The following is a 22,119-nucleotide window of genomic DNA, read 5'->3' on the forward strand; positions in this document are numbered from 1 at the left end:
TCGAAAACAAATTAAGGCTTTTGAGGAAAGCTTCCCAGGGTTCTTCTCCGTAAAATGCCCTTAATGCCCTTTGTGGGCATTCGTGGCCTAATGGTCAGAGAGTCAGACTTGTTACCAGAAGGTTGCCGGTTCGATCCTCAGGGCGGGTAAAGATTGAGGTGCCCTTGAGAAAGGCACCTTACCCCTACTTGCTCCCCGGGTGCTGCACTACTCCGGGTGTACATGTGTTCACCACTTGCTGTGCGTGTGTTCACTACTCACTTGGATGGGTTAAAAGCAGAGGACACATTTCGGGTACCTGACAAATAGGTCACTTTCACTTAAACGGGGGGCTGTTGGTTAAGGCGCTAATTTCAGTTTCGTCGCAGATTCAAAAGGCTCTACATGACACCAGCCGATGAATAAGGGTCTAGCGAAACGATAAGTAATTTTGCCAAAAAATTATATTCTTTTTAAACATAAATATATGGCTTTCACTGCCTTGGATGCCTCCATGACTTACCTACTACATAATCACGTTGGAAAGGTAAGCAGAAGTACCAACCCAGTGTTTAGGAGTGTGGAGAAAGAAGACAGAGAGACACGTTATATGTCTTTGTGCAAGATTATTGTTTAAAATGGTTGGTCCGTGTGCATATCAGGGATGCTTAAATCATTTGAAATCTGTCAGTCACAATCTTTTTTTTCATGATTGCGTATTACGGAAGTGTGCTAATTTTAAAGTGAACTATTATTCCTTTAGAACCATAAATGTTAATCTTATATTTTTATACAAAAAATTGGAAGTGATGGGTAGAACATATTTTTAGAAATTGATATTACAGCCCAAATAATAAAAAATGAGCTAAATTTGTATGGTGTCTGGAACTCTCCTTTACCCAAGTAATACATGTCTTTCAACAGCAACACATCCCATCGCTGGGTTAAAGATTCATTTATATGGAAAAGAAGTTGGATTTTCAGTGGGTCTTCCAGGATGAATCTAACTTTGTACAACGAGATTAAACTCTACGTTCAGTTTACTCTCAGGTTCACAGTCAAGGAGGAGTGTGAAGCAGCTCCACACACCCTGTGTGTCAGATGGACTTGTATGGGAGGTCGGAACAAGATCTCATTCTTGTACTCGATTGCAACAAAATTTCCAGCTCTAAACACCAGTTAAGTGTCATGCCATAAACAGACTGAGACATCCAGAAAATCAATTTTGCCTGAACATTAAATTATCTCAAAACGCAAACAAAAAACACACTTTTTGTAAACCAAGTCTGAAATGCCTCAATCTATTTCCATGCTGGCAAACCGAGAGCTCTGAGTCACACTTGCATTTTCCTTCAAACGCTAGATTTCTCCAAACTGTGCATTTGTTTTTGATGTCCTCCTGTAAATGACTAACACCAAGAAAAAGAGGAAAGACTATAGTAAAAAAATTTGAACCGAGATAATGCCTTCTGTTGAAATTATAACAATGAGTCCAAATGGAGATGACAAAACTCTCATTATCTCCACAAATCATATTGTTCATATAAGACCCTAGAAATAAGGGTCAAAAATGTAAAAAGAAATGTCAAATATATTTAGACTGTGCTGAGAATTGCAAAATACCAGTCAGAAATGTAATAAAATATTATTCGAGCATCATAATAAATTCCCTATTATTTCTTATATCAGACATAAATTCTGATACAACGCGGAACAGTCTCAAACAGAACTCTAGTTGGTCGACGAAGCTATAAGAGCAACTGCTGAGTAATAATATAAATGCTTTAAAAACACTTTTGAATCCCTGGTAAAAACATGTTTATGACATGAAAGTGTGGCTGTCTTATGTCAACACACAGACAGATCACTATAAGTGCACCCGCATGGGGGGCTGGGGACAAAGCTATGAAAAGATGTCTGAGCCATTAAAATTCATCCTCTAATAAGATCACAGTGTTGAATAAATCAGTGTTCAGACGAGCCTCATATAAACAAAGGCCACATGGGACACAGCTGCCCAGACTTCTACTGACCCACTTTGACTTTGAGGGGTCACTGGTGGGGCATCTCTTTGCACTGCAAACATAGAAACATCGAAATACACTTTGATTTTGAACTTTTTTAACACGTTCAGAGATTTACACATGGTATTACACTGCCAAAAATGACTTTCTTACTTAGTCTTTTTTCATGTTTTCCAGTAAAAGTGTCTAAACATTCTTGAATCAAGAAGCATTTTCTTGATGAGCAAACTGACCTAAGGAAATAAAGTCATTTTGATAATATGGAAAATAAGTTTTTTTTTAAATCCAACACAACAGGAAGAGAGAAAACATGTAGGGAAAAAGCAAGTGAGATGTTCTAAATCTCATATGGATTAGATTGAGAGGAAATTCTCAATAATCACTGCTCATTTCTTTTCACTATCAATTTGCTCTCTTATCTCAAATATGCCTCCTACAAAAATTATCATATAAACTGTCAGACCCACTGTTTCTTTTCTAAAATCAATGTATACACATATACTCTACTGTCTATCAAAAACCCTAATGTGTTTTTTATTTTCGCTAAGGAATTTTCTGAATAAATGTCCGAGACCACATTTACACTTAAAGCTCTTATTCGATCAAAGAGCCATTTCAGAGCGATAAACCTTATCTCTGGTAATGTAATACATCAGAATGAACGAGCAAATTTAAGAATTTACTGCAGACCTCTGGGCTGGCGTGAAGGTTGGGGTCACTGCCAGAGCTATTGCAGGGAAATTTATTGTCGTAAATAAGTTGTTAATAGTCCAAGGGTGGCCCGGAGGAAGCCAAGAGGTCATAATCACACTTTGAAATACCTCTGGATGTCATGAACATTGAATACTGAGATTTTCACGTTTATGCACTACTAAGAGCAGCTAAAATTACACCTTGAGAATTGAATCGCAGTATTAGATAAGGCAGGTGTACCCTGCCAAAAATCTCCATATTTGTTATGTTCCTCCCCCCAAAAAAGTGGAAAAACTTATTTTCAGGGAGCAGTTTGCTCTTGTCTCAGATCACCCGCTCCCTCCCTGTGTCCACCTAATCTGCCTGTATAAATCACAAATCATATTTCCTCATACCTATTTTAGCTTTAAACGTAATCCTCACTTTGACCTCTTTAAAACTGGATTTATTGTAAAGCAGTTCCTGCAATGGTAAATACATCTGGTGGTAGACTTGGTGGATTTTCTTAGGGTTTTAGGGACGATGTTATTTTCATTCTTCTAAATTAAACTTCTTAACATGTTTCTTGTATGAGCGAGCATTGTAGTCATAACACAAGACATGTGAAAACAAATGAAGGTCCAAATACGTAAACTTGAAACCAGTGCACATGTGGGTCACATGTTTGGGCAAGAACAGTTGAAAATAATCTGGCAGCGAGCGGGAAGTTTCCTAATAAACTTTGCTCATAAAGGATTGAGAAAAACATGAGCTGCTTTGTGCTTTGGAGCACTCGTGTTGTTTGTGTGCTAGTTTTGCTAGTGATGCTAGCTGGTGTGTTGTTTTGCTAGGGTGTTCTGGGTAGTTGTGAGGATCGGAGCATTTCTAGTCATTTCGGTGATTTCTGACTAGTCCATAAAGTTTAAAAGCCTTAAAGGGATAGTTCACCCAAAAATAAAATTCTGTCATCATTTATCATCTCAAGTTGTTCAAAACCACTATATGACTTTCTTCTGTGGAACAAATGTCTATGTGAGTTTGTGTACATACAATGTAACTCAATGGGGTTCTAGTTGGTTTGGTTACCACTGCTTTTACACAATTTTCGTCTTTTGCGTTCTACAGAAGAAAGCAAGTCATAGAGGTTTCGAATGACATGAGGGTGAGTAAATGATTTGAATGATGAGTTTCTACATGGAAAAAAAAATACCTTATTTTTCACTAAAAGTATCGAAACATTGCTAAAACAACACATTTACGTGTTTTACTTCAGTGAGATTAACGCAGAAAGAAAGAATTTATAAACACTCTTTGCAAGTAGCTTTTTTATCTTGATTTAAGCATAGACCTCACTAAATTATGCTAAATTATTGTCTTATATTTTATCACAAGCAAATACGTCTTGTTTTAATTTGTTTTGATTTGTACTTGGAAACAAGAATAAAAACACTATGCTTGGGTACGTTCATCTTCACACAAGGGGAATTTTAGCATTTTAAAGGGACAGTTTACCTAAATAAATAAATGTATTTGATCATTTACCCAGCCTCAGGTCACTCTAAACCTTTATGACTTCTTTCTTCTGCAGAACACAAAAGAAGATATTTTGAAGAATGTTGGTAAAGAACAACATTTCCCAAAATATTTTTTTATACAGGTTTCAACAACATGAACGTGGAATTTTTTTTTCTCTATTTTTATTTTTGGGTGAACTATCCCTTTAAGTGCTATCAAAAATATACAGATTCTTCTGAACGTTTACCTGCAGAACACCTGAGTTCCATCCAGGCTGTGACACTGGCCCCCATTGAAGCAGTAGTTGGGCTTCAGGTCGCATGGAGACCTGCAGGTGCCGTTGATAAGAATAAAACCCTGCTGACATCCATTGCTGGATTCACTTGGTGGAATGCGAGGACTCTCCTCCACAGTGGCTACCTTGATCAGCGTGTTATCAGGGTTGGCAAACTGTGGTGGGAGGGGCTTGGGTGGAGGGGTGGTAGAAATATCATCATCGTAGGTTTCGGTAGTGCTGGTGTAATCATCTGTAGTGGGAGACACACTGTCGTCGTATGGCGTCATGTAGTCGTAATTGCCCGGCATGGCCCAGGAGGTGGGGTCGCGGCCCTGAAGCTCATGGGGTGACAGGGATGGCGGGTCAAGGTTCTTACGCCGGGGGTCAGAGTCGAAGAAATCTACGGTGACGTCGGCGGGAGAAGGGGGGGAGGTGGTGGAGGGGACCGTAGGAGGTAACGTGTTATTATCGAGGTCAAACACAGTCGTCTCCTCGTCTTCCATGCCCTGGAAGGGTGGTTGTGTAGACACATGCGGCCTCTCGTAGTCGTCCTCCTCTTCTGGTTCATCTTCCTCTATAAATGATGTGGGTAACAAGTGGTCGGTCTCAGCAGAGTCAGGGCTGATCTCCGGGGGTGCCAAGGTGGTCGTGGCGACCTTAGTGCTATTAGGAGTTGGTGAAAAGACCTCCTCCAGCATGCCGCTGGCTTCTTCTTCCCTGTGCTTTTGTTCGGTGAGAAGAGTCAGGACCGTGGCGATGGTGGACCGTGACACCTCCTCAATCTTCTCTTCTGCACCTTCGGTGGGCGAGGAGGTCACATTAAAAGAAATATCCGCCTCGGTTTCGTTACCCACCACAGTGTTACCTATTGGAAAAGAAGATTACGGTCAGAATTTAACAAAATTTATACATCAAACCAAGCAAAAACAAAGCACTGGTTCTGAATCTAAGCATCAGTTTTTACTTCTCAGTTAGATGTCCTCCAATGTTTTTGAAAAGCCTCTTTATCAAACCTTGAGATTAAGCAGTTATTTTACTAATGTATATGGTTCTCACAAAAGCAGGATTAGGGATTAGTGGCCGAGACTAGAAGCACAATAGTTTTCAATCGACCAGCGATTGGCATAAAAGATATAATATGAACAATAAAATATTGACAGCCAATCAAAATTCATTCAAATTTAAAGGGCTCAGGGATTTAAATTGTGAAAGTGCAGAATGCACACTTAGAATAAAAATGACATGAATATGATCATTATAGTCCATGGTGTGAACAGGCCTTAAAGGGATAGTTCATCCAAAAATAAAAATTCTTTCATAATTTAATCACCCTCATATCATTCCAAAACTGTATGACTTTCTTCTTCTGCAGAACACAAAGGAAAATTTTTGAAGAATGTTGGTAACCAAACAACATTGACCCACACTGACTTGTTATGCACACAAAACCAATGAACCACTTCTCAAAAGATCTTCTCACATACAGGTTTGAAATAACACGAGGGTGAATAAGTGACAGAATTGTATTTTTGGTTGAACTGTCCCCCGATGAAATTCCCTCATAACTCAATAAAACCCAATGCAATTTATTCTCCTGACTATCAATTTTAGGATTCTATTAAATAATCCAGAACAGACTAAAACATTTCACCATTGTTTAAATATTTCTACAACATCTGGACATAAAGAGAGACACTCGAAAAGCAAAAGCTTGAAAATATGTTGCCGCTTCTGCTACACAGGAAATCAAGTGTATTTCTGAAATGGCGGTGGCACATTTCACGATGAAGAAAATGGAGCCCGGCCGCCACCATCAGGGTTTAAAAAAACGCAACATCTGAGCTTCTGGCTGCCTGTTAACCAGAGCCAAATTGTAAGCAAACTTACATGACAGTCTCTGCTTAAAGCACTAAAGACGCCTGTCCTGTGCTTATTATCCTGTATCATTATCTGACAGCCAAACGTTGGGTATTGTCAGAACATTTTTTCCAATGAACACGGCTGTGTTGCTTTTGTAAACACTTATAAAAACTGTGTCCGAGACGTTACGTGTGACAGTGGAGACTGAAGTTTTCTGGCGTCTCTTTTGGCATCTTTGGAGGGCCGCCACCACAGAAAGGTTCCCAAAAATGGCCAGATGTGCTTGGTCTGGGTTTTATTATTGAATGTGAATCACCAGTGCGATATTTCTGAGACAAATCTAAGAAAGATAAATCTGACAGAGCATTGTGATAACACAAGCAAACTGAGAACCGAATTCTGCATTCTTGAGAGATGAATATGACTTTCAAACAGATCACTTCTCAAAAGCATAAACACACCACCAACAACATCATCATCAGCAAGACACTGTAAAAACTACACAAACTCCTGAAAATCCTTTGGGATAAAAAATATCCCATTCTTCAGAACAAATAAATCAGGTAAAGAATGATGTTCATCACCTGGGTATAAAAACACACAGAAAACCACAAAGGATCCTTTGAACAGACAAAGAGATGTCAAAACAATTGTAGCAGAACACATAAATGTCAAAGTAATCTCTGTTGACACAAATAAGTGTCTGATATGTTTTCACAAAAATTGCACAAACAAAGAATGCTGTGTTGATTTTAAAGCTGCAATCTGTAACATAAGGTTAGGTTGTCAAAATTGACATGCACTTAAATGCTTATTATTGGTTTGGTTAGATATTTGCACAACCCAAAGACGAACACAGGGTGACTAGTAATAATGGTTTATGGCAAAATAAATGAATCACGAAATATGAAGATACAAGATCAAAGCTCCAGTGTATGAAATTAAGCGACATCTAGCGGTGAGGTTGCAAATTACAACCAACGGCTCACTCCACCCCTTTCAAAGTACTGCGGCGGCTGACTAAGATGTCGTCACATTTTGCATTCTTTGCTGAAGCAGATAACGTATTTACGAAATGCTCTAAATGTTTGTCCGTTTAGGGCTACTGAAGAAACAACATGGCGAATGTAGATTGAAATAGCTCATTCTATGGTAATGAAAACACAACTCTTCTTATATAAGGTTTGATACACCTCTGAAGACATAGTCTCAGGTATGTATATTATATGGCATTTCTGTAAATAGATCTTCCAAAAAATTACACATTGGACCTTTAAGAAGGACAAAAACAATATGAAAAAAGTACTTACTTACATAAATAGATTTAAAAACATTTTGTTTCTATTTTGCCATTTCTATTAGAAACTTAAATTGCATTTATATGTCCTATAATATCAAACCGTAATTTCCCCGCAAAATCCGACCTGACAGCTCAATATATAAATCATCATTATAATTTTAAGATTGTGAATCGAGGTACTGTAAGAATTGATAGGTTCACATACCCACTCTTGTGGATTTTTATAGATTTTTCGCAAAAATAAGTCACAGATTGCACCATTGAAGGGTTTAAAGATGACATCGGACTCCCCATTGCCATCTGTGTGGGAAAATTGCAGGTTTCTTTACAGGCTTAATATGAGCATGGGTTAAAATCTTGGCTTAAAATCAAAGGGAACTCACCTTCCATATTTTTAGGACAAATTATAAATTATTATTTCAAGCATACCATTGCTGATTTTTTTATTTATTTCCAACCAAATGTTATGGGCCAAAAATTACGATGACTAATACAGACTCGTACAGGAGGTAGACAACATCATTCAAATGTTCTAAGACTACAGTACATAAAAATCTGATGCACAATTACAGCATGATGCATCTACATGCATTAAAAGAAAGTGTTTTACACCATTAGGAAAACAACAAATTTGTAGTAATAAAGCTGTCGTTTAACCAGTGTAACGATGTTTGCTGTTTAGTGGATCTGGTAAATTGTATAATGATGTTTTAGAGTGACTCATGCGGAGTGCAAGCGTTAATCTAAACACCGATGGGAAAACAAACTGTGGTGTGGAGGCCTGAATTCATAAGAAATAACAGTCAATGCACATCGATTTTCAACCATTAGCGCTAAAGATACTCGCCTGTAACCTATTCAGAACTAGGATTTCTGAAACTGTACACTTTCATTTAGAGACAGATCTCCTTTCAACTAAGATTCTACAAACCAGAGTCATGACTATTTATTCTGTAATATAAACTGAGCATGGGTTAAATAGCCGGATCGGGGTCAGATCTTTACAGCCACGGCATTATCCAAGATCTCCTGCCATACTATTTAATGCGTCTCCCAGACAGGACGCGTTACAGAAGTGCAAAATCGGGGGCCCCGGGCAGAGAACAGACGGACACAAAAGGGTTCTTGTGTTTCCACTTTTCTTTCAGATGGTCAAACCTTGTTACGCAATACTTGGTTACCCGTTTTCTCTCAGGCACCCCAATACAGCACTGAAGGGGGAGGCGGTAATTTAGGAGCATGATCCAAAATTTAGGGCTTCTATTGCGAAGAATGAGGAAAGATGGCCACAGGTCTCAGGTGCATGAATCAGGGAGAAGTCTTTGTGAATCTTTCAAACATCAAAGCATGATGTCAACGAGCGGTGACAGCTTGTCTGTAACTCTGACACTTTTCTGATCACCGTCTGCCCTAGCAAGAACTGTGGGAGTTATAACTCTAGGAACCACTAATAGAATAGCCTTGAATGACTGGTTTTATGTCACTGTCTTTCATATTATATATTCTAAGAAGGTTAAGCGGTCAAGACCAACAACGCTATGTGACACCATATAAAAAACAACCCTTAACATTCTCAAGAAAATTATGCATTATAAAACACAAACTTTCACAGAAACACACCAATTATAAGTCTCTCAAGGATCATCGAATTTTGGTGGACCACAAAACCAGTCATAAGGGTAATTGAGATTAATACATCATCTGAAAGCTGAATAAATAAGATTTCCATTGAAGTATGGATTATTACGACAAAATTTGACATTCAAAACAATTAAGACAACATTTGGTTTGAGATTCATCTATTTAAACATCTGGAAGCTGGGAGTGAAAAAAAAATATTGAGAAAATCGCCTTTTGAGTTGTCCATCAGAGGCGCTGTAGCAGGCCGTTGCTAAGAAGAAACAGGTTTGATATAAACAACATTGTGAAGAGTAGATGAACCTGAGAGCAGAATTCTAAACTTTACATAGATACCAAACTTGAGTGGGTCATTCCGAAAGAGCGGGCAGCTGCGAGCGAAGATTTTAGGCGTGTTTCTGGACATTTTTTTCAAGATTTTGCTGCATCCACTCAAAAAAATTAAGTTTTCATGTATTTATGGTAGGATATTTACAAACAATCTCCATGGAAAATGATTTTTACTTAATATCCTAATGATGTTTGCCATAAACAAATATATAATTTTGACCCGTGCTACTTATGACTGGTTTTGTGGTCCAGGGTCACATATTGTCTTTACTTAAATAAAAGAAACAAATTATGTAAACCATCATCATATTTAATTCAGTATGGAATTGTGTCGGATTGTCAAACTCCGTCATCGGGGATCAAAAGCTGGACAAATTCTCTGTCAATATCAGCTTGTAACCAGTCCTCTGGCCTTGTGTCATAAAACTAAAAATAAATAAAAGCTGGTGTGAAATATAAATATGAAGGGAGTGGAGTAGAAAACATAGATCATTGCTGTCAACACAATAACAACCCGTTTCTTTTGTTAGGTGTAAAGAGAGAAACTGAAAGATCTATCTTCTTCATTCTCTTCCTGATTACATCGAAATCCCTCGGCTAGATTTTCCATGCGCAAGAATGGAGTGAAATTTTTTATTCCACCCTAGCAACCCATCGCTACACTCAATTTTTACATCAGCCATTAACAATCCGATCTTTTGACCTTGAGACATAATCAAACAGCTGCCACTAAATGTCTCTCCACCTTCAGTTGCAGAAATCTTTTCATTTCTGTACTCAACAGGTGGTGGGATGGAGGAGGGATGTGTTGCCATGGGAACCAGCTTGCCCTCACAGTGCAGAGCGAATGTATCGGCAGAGCTCGAATGCAGTATGCAGGAAACCATCGGTGCAAATTCATATGTTCAGTCAGCAAGAAAACCCTAAAAAAGAAATCCCACCCGAGCCTACGATTGAAAAATGGTTGTTGAATGTAGACACAGCTCTGTTTCATTACAGCTTCACAGCCACTGATGTTTCATGTTCATCCTTTTTGTTATTTTTATTACATCGATGAGCTAAATAATCAGCAGAAAAGATCTGAAATAGATTATATTTCATTCTTATCACTACCTATATGAAGAAAAACATTAGGATACATTAGATGTGGGGGGATCCGTTATGTGTCTGATGAAACACAAAATGGCAGCAACCCACATGAACATCAAATATATACCTTCATATTTGCCTTGCTTGGAATGATAATCAAGGAATAATGCAAATCAAGGAATCGAGATATTGCTTCTAGTAAATTAATCCACCACATTAAAAATGTCTTGTTCCCGCTCTGATGAATCGAATGTATAATGAACAAATGCATTCGTACAACAACCATGATTTTAGTTTTCAAGAAATTTACTGTTGATGATCCAACAGGACTAAACTGCAACATGTCATTTTCGGAACCGTGCAAATGACATCATACGCCTAGAACAAAGAACGTTGGCCGCAGAAGCAGTGACTGCTAGGCGTAAAGGCCAAATTGCAGGCATCTTTCATTTTTCGACCGTAAATGATTCAGAACTGCATTTGTGAAAGTTATCATTGTGATTATGAATAATGACTTGCCCCAAACATCATTTGATCTCGATTAATCAGATAAAGCATCATGCTTACATCCTCTCAAGGGATCCAGAATCCATCAAAGTGCATTCTGCTTTAGCTTGATGTCCAGTAACAACAGGTGTCACATGCATATCAAATTGCTATTAATCATGTTTGGGTAAATATATCAAACAGGATATTAAAATCCAAAGAGCTTTCTGTTTGTTGATATCAGAGCAGTTAGGTGCAGTGTAAAACACTGAACATAAAATACAAAAAGGTTACATTAAGTCAAACATAATGGTCCGATCAGCAAGACATGGCGGGCGACACCTTTTTGTCTAGATCGGCAGCCAAACCTGTCCAGCACAGACGACGCCAGCCGTGTGTCCACTAGACTCTTGAGACAATAAAAAGGCTATTCAGCAAAAAGTGATTAAAGCACTGAAAGGAATACATTATCAAATTAGTTACTGGGACAAATGAAATTTACCGCGGAGGACACCGCACCATGATGAATTACTGGATTGGAAAAAGCTGTCCAAAATGGCCAGATGTTAGGGTATCTTTTTCCTTCATGCATCACCACTCCACAGCAGCCAATTTAGTAAAATGAAGAATATACAGATTTGGCTAGAATTTTTCAAATGTACGCCTTGTCGTTGATGGGAGGGAAACAGAACGACAATAATAGGTCATGGTCGAGGGTGACATCATTTTTACCTGACTGACTCCATAGTGGTCGCCATCACACAAGCTTTAACAAAGGTGTACAGCTGATGATGCTTACTGCTTAGTTGTAGTCATTGTAGAGTCAAATAATGTAATAAACAAACATGAAAAACAATAACTGTCACGCAGTTTCTTATTAATTTGCATTTCGTTGCTATTAAACCATTGTGAACACCCAGACATGTTCCATGTTCTGTTGCTGGGTGGGGAAGTGTTAAAAATGAGCAGCCAAATCGATGGACAATGGATCACCTTTCATGCACCAACGTAAAATTACCCGATTTTGGTTTGAGACCGTTTAGATTGAAAATGAGCTGGGTGAGGAATGAAAGAGGATGAGCTCATCTGTTATGCTCAGTAATCTATCGGAATTTTAAACACATCAGTGCTCTAGGAAACGGTCAATTCCCATTGGGCTGGTCCTCCATCCATTCCTGAAAATCGGAGGAATGGCACAACGTTTCAACTAAACCAAAGCGACCGAGATTCACATCCATTAAAATCCGTGCGTAAAATCAAACCACAGGCGTAAACAAGTGAGATTTGCGAGCAGGGTCGTGTTGCGCGAGAATGTCCGAACGTAAATTATTTGGTACAGTAATCCTGTCTTTGTGCCTCCATCATTGCCATAGTGATAACAGCTGCTCTATGGCGAAATCACAGCAGCACTCGGCACATGCTTTACTACAATCGCACTACAACTACTCTACGTTACAAACCAAGGGAAATAAATGTGTGCGTAAAATGATTTAAGGTCAATGTGTCACTGCGAAATAATATCCACATTTAATGTCAGTGCGTGTTTGCATGCGGCAAAATATTCTTTGTTTTAAATGTGGCAATTTTTTGCGTTCAATGGACATTTCCCAAATACCCCAATTCGACATTTAACCTACATTTCACGGCGCTGCACAACAGCAGCAGGCGCGCACAGTCATGAGCGCGCAGCAAAACCCAGCAGCGGCTGCACCACTGACCGACATTCACATCTTGCAATGCTGTTCTGTAATGTCAGCTCGTCTTTGAAGATTCTTAACGATCTTGTGATTTATATGCATTTTTCAAAAACATCTTACCATGTGCAAACAACGGCGCCAAAAAGACAGCCAGGAGGACGGAGAGCATCGGCACGCTCCAGCACCTTGACATCTGCTTTCGGTTCATTCTTGTTTGTAACACTAATAAATGTACCTGAAGAAATGCTAGAAACCTTTTACAGCAAAATTTTCTAGTCGATAAGTAAATCCAATATGCGCCCTGGTCAGTCTTTTACATAGCATCTCCTCTGCGCTTTTCCATGTCCACTTCTTTGTGATGTGTCTTCCCGAGTCGTATTTATTAACGTCCCCCGTCAATTTTTTTCTTAATGGGATGGAATTTGTTCTTTTATGGTCCCATTGCCAAAGAGCAAATGCAAGTCGGCGATCTTGCTGAAACACAGGCGGCGTCAAATCAATCGGGTTCTGAAACCAGAAGCGCGTCCACTTGGAGAGGATGAACCGCTTCTCGGTTTGAGATGCGATTCTACGCGTTCTCACAGTCTGTAAGGGAAAATCATTTTGACTCCCACCGTGTCCCCACCCCCTATTCTCCCCAGCCCCTCCCCAACTTCTTATTCCTTTCAACAATATTCAACTAAGTTACTGACAAACACCAAACAGCTTTCCGTTGCACAGAATCGATTTTTCTTTGGTCATCCGAAGGGTTTTAACTGGGATAGCGAAAAATGGGATTTGTTTTCAGTGGATTAGTCTTTAACATATCAGCAAATATCAACAAATACTTAGAATATAAAAAATATTATCATCTACTAAAATGTGTAATTTGTAGAACTAGGAATGACCAACAATATATTAACCTCAAAAATTGTTAAATATTCAAGGATGGCCAATTCTTTTGACGAATTTCAGAAAGCTACAGACACATTAATAAACAGGCAAGACATTGCTTCTTACTTGCCGAACCAGTTGAAATTTCAATAAGTTTAACGCTAATATACAGTACATTAGCAATTCGGACATGGGTTCCTTTGCACGCGCAGGGAGGCGTAGATCCCATTAATGAATTAATTAAATTCCTATAAGAGTGCCGCGCCAGTTGCATGTGTCATTTAAGGGCCGCGTTATGTCCAGATTGTTTATGGGTTGAAATGAGGGGGATAGCACAATAAAGAAGAGGACGGCCGGGAGGCTGAGGGGATAAATGCGAGGGGCTGAAGGTGTCGGTGGGGGTCGGCAGCATTCTTCCACACAGCGCCATTGAGAAAGACAAGAGAGCGCAACAGGCGTTTTACTATTGGCTTGGGATCTATGGGTGTGCGCGATTCGGGTTCAGTAATCGTACTAATAAGCAGAGCTATAGAATCACAAAACTAGCTCTTTGTTTAAAAGCTTTTGACGTATTTTACACAGATTTTCTCTTTCTTTCTTTCTTTCTTTCTTTCTTTCTCTTGAAGGGGGATATAGCCCATACTGTATTACAATTTTCTACTGGTCAGTTGTTTGGCAAGTACTAATGTTGAGAAAGCAGCAATCATTTGTCAAACCCAAAGCACTGCAAATTATACAATACAATGCACACTAGTTCATCACACAACATATTTCACCCATGTGCATTCATTCGAATAGGAAAGACCCAAAGAATTGATTTTCTCCAACCTCGGACTCATTAACCCGGCCCCTCAACCCCCCTCACACGTTCCCACACAGTTCTCGAGTGCCAATAGACTCAGCATCAAAGAAGCTGGAAGTAAAGAGCCTGTGTAGTGTGGGAGTCCAACCAGTGCTCTAACAAAAAAATACAATCATCTTACTTATACATGTGTCAGCAATTTCTTCCCGTCATATTAAAAAAATATATAAAAACCTTAAAAGCACATATAGCCTTTATTTGATTTCGAAAATTACACAATTAATAATGAATAGGTATGTAAAAATGTTTGACTACTGAAGTATACACGAGTGTGGAACACATGGACACAAAACTGCACCTGAACTTTTGCTGCTGTTTATCCAATTATGAATTAAAGCTGTATGGGTTTCTTTTATTGCCCTCATGAGCAACAACCTTGTATTAATATGAGTGTTTGGTTTAAATAGAGTCTTGGGAATGCCTATTAAAAATGAATAATAGTGACTATCCGTCCATGTGAAATGTGCTATGATGAAGCTGAACGCAGGGAGATGTTAAAATCTCAGAGATGCCATATTCTTCTTCATGCCATTTTTATACAGATGAACATAGATATGCCGCTCTACAAAATGACTGACAGACAGAAAGCATCGCAAAGCATTATGATTGGCTACACAAAGAATATAACCACCACCCCCAGCCACCTTTAATGTTAACAGTTCAGAAAGTATAGAAAGGGCTATAGAAACAAGAGAGGCATGTCAGAGATATTTGCAGATGACAGGCATGTTTTCTGTATGCTTTCAATAGCACATTTAAGTAAGAACTGCAAACGGCCCAATTGTAATTGATGACCTATTATTGTTTTGGAAAAAGTGTAAAAGATGTAGAGAACAGGGCCCCATTATGGGCACCACTGGCACACCGCCTGTTCTCTCCCTTTCGCTCTTTCAAAGGTAAAAAATGCCACTGGAGGACACACAACCAAACAAGAAACCACACAAGATACAAATTTAGCAGGTAGGTAATTTTGTCCTAGGGCTATAGGAAGTTTCGGAAGCTGTAACCATTACACATGAACAGATGCCCTCTTCATACTAAGTAGGCCTTTTCACAAAATGCAAAACCCTAGATTACCATAATTTTTAATCCCAGGTTAAAGCCACTTGCAATCTGGGGTTAAGCAATATACTAATATATACGTCATACTTCTGCTTCAGACTATGGTGCAAACTATAAATACAGTACAGATGCGGGAAAATGCAATAGTAAATGAACTGTAAACATAAAAACCTACAACAATAACATATTAACAACAGGGCAAGCAAAAAAATATATAATCTGTTATGTAAAACGTGATGTTGGTTTGTTTTAGCAAACAAACTCATTCAATTTAATACACAGCCACGGAAAAACAATTAAGAGACAAATTTTATTTAATCAGCATTTCTAGATGTATTGTCTATTGCAGTGTCTATTAAATTTAAACAAAATCAAACCTCAGGAGTGTCATAAAGTCATCCAACAGAAGACTGACAGCATGACAAGACACAAGAAAACGATACAAATCGAACGGTTCTTAAACACATGTAAAAATATTACTGTTTTATTATTTAAAAGAAAACATTAAACTGTTTTCTTTGCAGTATTTGAGTTCTGAAAAAATTTAAATGATTTGTTATAAATGATTTATTTGTGCAGGTCATTTTTTAATTCATGTGACCTCATAATCTGTTATCAAAAAGATCTCTTCTTTGTATGCTGAATGAATGTCTTGTCCTGAGGAAGGGACTAGGAGTACGTCTACACGATGAAGAACAGAAAACGTTTTCCTTTGCGTTTTTTAAAAGTTTCAGGTACGCATGAAAGTGTTATCAAAACGATTTACACGCATTTACACGGATCTGAAAAAAGAAAAACGTTATTATGCATGCCAGGCCAGTGGATGGCGCTGTTGCAGTATAAAGAAACACTACTTGCCAGCACACATACTTGTTTTTAAGCAAATACGCATTTAATACACTTCGTCGGTGTGTATGTATTATACTTTGTGTATATAAATACTATGTCTCTTTTTGCTAGAGAAATGATAATAAGTATGTCACTCAGTACAAACATGCAGCATGGAGGTCACCATTATTGTTTGGGGAATACTCGCATGCCTACAAACTGAACGCATTATACACATGCGTATGACGTCATCATTTTAGAAAACGCCGCCTTCAAAGTTTACACAGAAACGATATGGCGTTGTTTCTAAAAACTTGCACTTTGAGACCTGTTTTCAAAAGTTTGCGTTATCAGTGCTCAAAAACGCTGTTGTCGAGTAAATGAACAGCCAAAACACAAAAAATGTTTCCGTTTTAAAAACGGTCTTGTTTAAATGGCCTCTCAAAAATTGCCAGGCTTCCAACTTCCAACAATAGACCTATTTCACAGCGGAAGTAAGGTAAACACTTGTCCGGTCAATGCTCTAGCTCCGTTCACTACACAGAACAGTTGCGTAGACCAGAAGAAGTTAGGCATGTAGCGCTCCCTTTATGATGATTTGTCTAATTGTCTAATATCAGACCTTGATAATAAATAAAATGCGCAAAAAAACAATGTTTTTGTAATGTTTGTTTTCCGTATTTTTTCCGTAAATAGGCGTATCACATCTTAATCTTTCTCACTCCAGAAGCCATTTCACTTCGATATCAATCACAACATTCAGAAGAAATCACCTTTTAATTCCTGCTTACTTTTACTTAAAACTTACAATTTTCAAAAAATGTTGTAGAATCATAAACAGCAAAATCCTGTTATTGGTTATAATGCATGAAAAACCTCTCTAAATCATCGACATGAAAATTGAGGAAAGGTTTCCCCACAAACCATTTGTTTTCTTGAGTTTTTCCAAGAAATTTACATTAACAGAGAACTTTCGTCTTCCAAAGCAGCATTACTGTTTCGCCGTGGTTTGAATATTGGCACCACGATGAAGCTATTCATTCTGAAGTTAAAGATTCTGTTGCATCTGCCAGGTGAAAGCGCTTTCAAAGTCTTTCTCGCTGATTTACCCTTGCATATAAACTCACACAGTACTTATGAAAGACACTGATCTTCTCCCATGTGGCCAGACGTAAGCCCCACCCTCTCTTTCTTCTACGGCTACTTCAGCGCTTTCCTTTTATTCAAGTGCCATTAGCGCACTGCTGCTATTCCTGGCTCTGGACGGTCTGGAGCTTGGATCATACGGGCTTATGTGCTGCCAACCAGAGCAGAACTAAACTGTTTGTGCAGACCCCCCCACCCCTCACAATTAGCATTGACCCAACCCCACCATCTCTCTTTCCCTCAGTGCTTCATATAAATACACACGACAACTTTTTATCTCTTACAATGATGTCAACTTGTGCAAGTATTTGTGCCATATGATTAATAAATAATAATGATAAATAAAACGTGGTGGTTCTGTGTATTATGAGCGACTTGATCAGAGACTGCAGCATTGCTTTGCATGGCGCCTTAGGAACATATGAAGATCAATGTCCTTTATCCATGTACAGTGGCCAAAAGTGCAAGTCTGGAGGACATATTTGCTTTTAATGCCATCCCACTTAGATTAAACCATCAAATGAGATATATGGTACGAAATGGTACTGCGTTTTTTTTAGGTATTTATTGGATATTTTTTGTAAAATAGGCTAACTACAGTATATCAGTAAATATGGTTTTATATAAAAAGCATGCATAGAAAAACAAAAATCTTAAACAAAATAAAGCAGTATATTTTTTCTGTATAGAGATGCATGTCGTGAAAATCAAGGCCTATAATGCTTCAGTCAAAAATCAAATTCCTTCTGGGACCAGCTTGAAGAACAAAATGTGACCGAGCAACAGGGACAACACATGGCTGATATGAATCATGACAACCCATCACAAAATGTTTCAGATGTCAGATCAACAGTCATGAAAACAGGACGAAACAGCCGGCACAACTGTGCTTCATCTGTGACATCTAACCAAAGATGCTGGCTGGAGGATAGACAACCTGACTACATATCAAATATAGAAGCGAATAAGAGAGTTATAATGATCCTACCGCAGACTTCACAACAAGCAGAACATGGTACATACTGCAAGCTAATAGTGGCACACAGTACACAGACCGTTTACTGGATGGACACTTGGCAGAACATTGGAAAGTGGAATCTCAATATTGGACCTAAGGAACAGCCCAATTTAAACAGTGAAACAGAGTAAGCGTTGAGATACTTTCTGTAACTGTTTGGCAAAATGTTAAGAACTACCAGACTGAATTGACTGTAGGTACATTGACCTGAAAACACACAGTTGTTTTACATATACAAATACCACCATACAAATTTAACAGATTTTTTCGTCCTACTTGATGCAAACCAGTTGCCAGCAATGATCCCCTCAGCTGAATAGATGCCTACATTAACTAACCAAGATGATTGAGAGAACAATAAAGACCATTGTGATGTAATCCATTAAAGTTACTAAGGAAGAGTTCAGCAAATTGAAAACAAAAGGATCAAAGCAAATTAAAGGCATAATAGGTGATCCTGTCCAGAAACCATTTTTGTCATGCTGGTTGGAAATCTCTTTACATCCTGATAGCAATCAAGAAGTATAGTGGTCAAATAATTTTGTTTAATTATACGCCTGTGAAACGGGTAGGTCCAAAAAACGTTCGCCAAATCAAATCATTCTTGCCCGAACGGTCATGTGTACAATTTTCAGCAACCATATATCAGCGTGCTCACGTCTGCTGTGTCAATGAAGGGAGAAATGGCAGACAATCAGCAACAATCAAACTTTCCTGCGGAACCGACAACAAGTAAATCTGCAAAACGAAAGTCCGTTTTTGATAAGTCAGTGACGAAAAAACGTCCGGATCATGAAAGCAGAAAAACTCGAATAAACATCGGTTCAGCTTTTTCACGCCATGCCATGTTGGTCTGGTTTGATTTTGAGGAAGGGTATTCACGCTGGTCATTTACAAAAATGAAAAATCTGTTGTTCACAAGCATCAGAAAATGTGAACGGTGAAATTTACTTCAACATGAATTGAGCTAAGAGCCCAGCTTTCTGCACTTTACATTTATGCATTTGGCAAATGCGCTTATCCAAAGTCCATTTAAAGGGATAAGAGATGGTCCAAAAATCTGTCATAATATATTTACCCTCATCAAGTTATTCGAAAACTAATACACAAAGGAAGATATTCTGAGAAATGTCTCAATAGTTTTGTGTCCATACAATGGAAGTCAATGGGTCCCAATGTTGCTCAGTTCTCATCATTCTTCAAAATATCCCCTTTTTTGTGTTCAGCAAAAGAAGAAAATGTCCAAAAGGTTTGATGACATGAGGGTGAGTAAATAGATTAACTATCCCTTTAAGGTGTGCATTTTATTATTTCAGGAGCTGAATCTTAATCCATTAGGAATCAAAAGTTATACAAAACAGCAGCTATTGTGAGCATGCTTGCTGGGATAAAGCCAAGATAAATTTGAAAAGGACTTTGTCAGTAGATGACTGTTTTAAAAAAAAGGGTACAATTCTTTTACTCTGGCCTGGTCATATTCTGTTTCAATGGGACAGTTCCATGTGGCTCATCCATCAGATAAAGCATTAAGCGTACTTTCATTTTAATTTACCGTCACAGTGCCTGGCCATAACAATTACCAACAAAGAGTCAGAAAAGTGTTTAACTCACACACGCTGGCTATTTCACAGAAAATAAAATGTCAAGAAGTCAATCTGGCACACCATAGAAATTCAATAATAACATAATGAACCTTACATAATGAAGCGTTATGTTTTTATTACCTTAGAATGAGCAATTTCTATCTACATACAACGCGGGTCCCCTTCCGTGGAATACGCAATCTCATCGCTAGATGCCCACTAAATTTCATACACTTAACCTCTAAGCTGCTTAAATGCACATAAAATGTATTTTGTCCATCAGTTTTTGAAAATACAATGCAGTTACAATGAAAGCTTACCTTAAAGACAATAGGTAGTATACAATTTTACAGTTTACAAACTTTACCTTAGCAAACAGAATAATGCATGAGCTGGTATACCGGTCAGTCTAAAACACAAAGCTGAAAATGGAAGCAAGGGCAGACAGAAGCATGCTTCTTTCTCTCAACCCATCCACACCTCCACATCAATAAACCGCTGGCCTACTTTCTTAGCCTCCATTTTTAATGAGCTTCTACAGAACCTGTGCTGGAGCTCACCAGTCAACAACCTGTAACAGCCAAGAAACCGATCAGAAAGGAACACAGAGTAATTGTGATAAATATAAAAACTGGAGGTTCAGTGGCCTCGAAAATCCAAAAAGCTGGTTGCTTACTCCAAGACCTTGAGACCTAGATTGTTTAATTTATACACCAAAATAAAATTTTAAGGATGACACATGGAACGAGGGTAGTATCTGCAAAGGAATGCAGTTACACAATAACCTCACAGCATATTATAGAAATATGATTGATCTTCCATGCTCCACATGTCAGTAATAATTACATTTCATCGCCTTATTTATTCTAGATTCAAGAATTTAACTAACAGCAGATGTCTTGAGGAATAAGCAAGTACAGATTCACAACAACAAGCAACTAATAGTTACAAGGCACTTAAGAAAGGCCATAAAGAACAATAAATAACAGGCCTCTGAGCTCAATGCTAAACAGGCATCACACCCACCTTTGCACTTTAAGCGGTTTGGCCGAGGCTCAGTCTCCCACCGGGAAGAAAGGTGCTGGATCTAATTTCCTCTCTGCAGGTGACTGGAGGAGACACCTGCACTTCTCTCACACGTCCACGTGAAACTGTGTAATGTAACCTGTCCAGGTAACCATTACTGAGTCTCCCAACCTGCTTTTGTTTAGCCTGAGAAGTCACATTCTTTCTCTTACCTTTCAAAAATTAGGAATAAATCTGCTTTGATTGTTTTGTTCCTCTGGGAGGAGCAAGACATGCTCACAGCAGATGACTCACTCAAGCAGTTACTTGTAAACAAATCTACATTGAGTCATAACAAATACAGCCTATCAGAGCTTCACTGCCAAACAGAATGAACGCTGGATAACAATTTAATAGATAAAGGTCCACAAACTACATAAGCAACATAATCAGAAACCATCAAAATCGAATTATGACATGTACCTACCTGTCCAGATGTGACCATGACATTAGTCTCACCCTCAGACGTCACGCCCACGATCCGTTGGATGAACGTATGATGCATATGACACACTTTTATGGAAACACTTCAGCACGTTCGAAGTCGTCATCTGATTGGTTGAATTTCACAGGATTTTCGGTCCGCCTGGTAACAACAAACCCTTCTGATCTAAGAAATAAGCTCTCGTGTTTACAACGGTTGCTGTAAGAATTAATCACGATCGACAAAACGCTCAATTCTTAAAATGTATGCGAAGTTCATGGCATAAACTCATGGTTGTTTCTGTTAACTTTGACACGTTCGGTAATATACATCTGTCTGTTGCTGCGTGGACATTTTCACGCCTCTAAAAATGACGCGGCACAAAATGAAA

The 22,119-nt window shown here is 38.5% G+C and overlaps 1 protein-coding gene across 8 annotated transcripts in view; it reads right to left on the minus strand.

Moving 5' to 3' along the window:
* cspg5a (chondroitin sulfate proteoglycan 5a) overlaps window positions 1–21,871 on the minus strand; it is a 37,482-nt gene extending 15,611 nt beyond the window's left edge. For 7 of the 8 annotated variants that reach the window (XM_056763011.1, XM_056763009.1, XM_056763007.1 and 4 more), the window contains exons 1-2: window positions 12,988–13,433; window positions 4,438–5,332 (exon numbers count right to left, since the gene is read on the minus strand). In XM_056763011.1, coding sequence (XP_056618989.1) covers window positions 4,438–5,332; window positions 12,988–13,075 — 983 coding nt within the window. In that variant the 5' untranslated portion in view covers window positions 13,076–13,433. Of the gene's footprint in view, window positions 1–4,437; window positions 5,333–12,987; window positions 13,434–21,731 lie in introns of those variants that run through there. The other variant, XM_056763012.1, reaches the window with a different exon arrangement.
* Between the last annotated feature and the right edge of the window lie 248 nt (window positions 21,872–22,119).

Source organism: Triplophysa dalaica, chromosome 12 (genome assembly GCF_015846415.1).
Source record: "Triplophysa dalaica isolate WHDGS20190420 chromosome 12, ASM1584641v1, whole genome shotgun sequence".
Taxonomy (NCBI): Eukaryota; Metazoa; Chordata; class Actinopteri; order Cypriniformes; family Nemacheilidae; genus Triplophysa; species Triplophysa dalaica.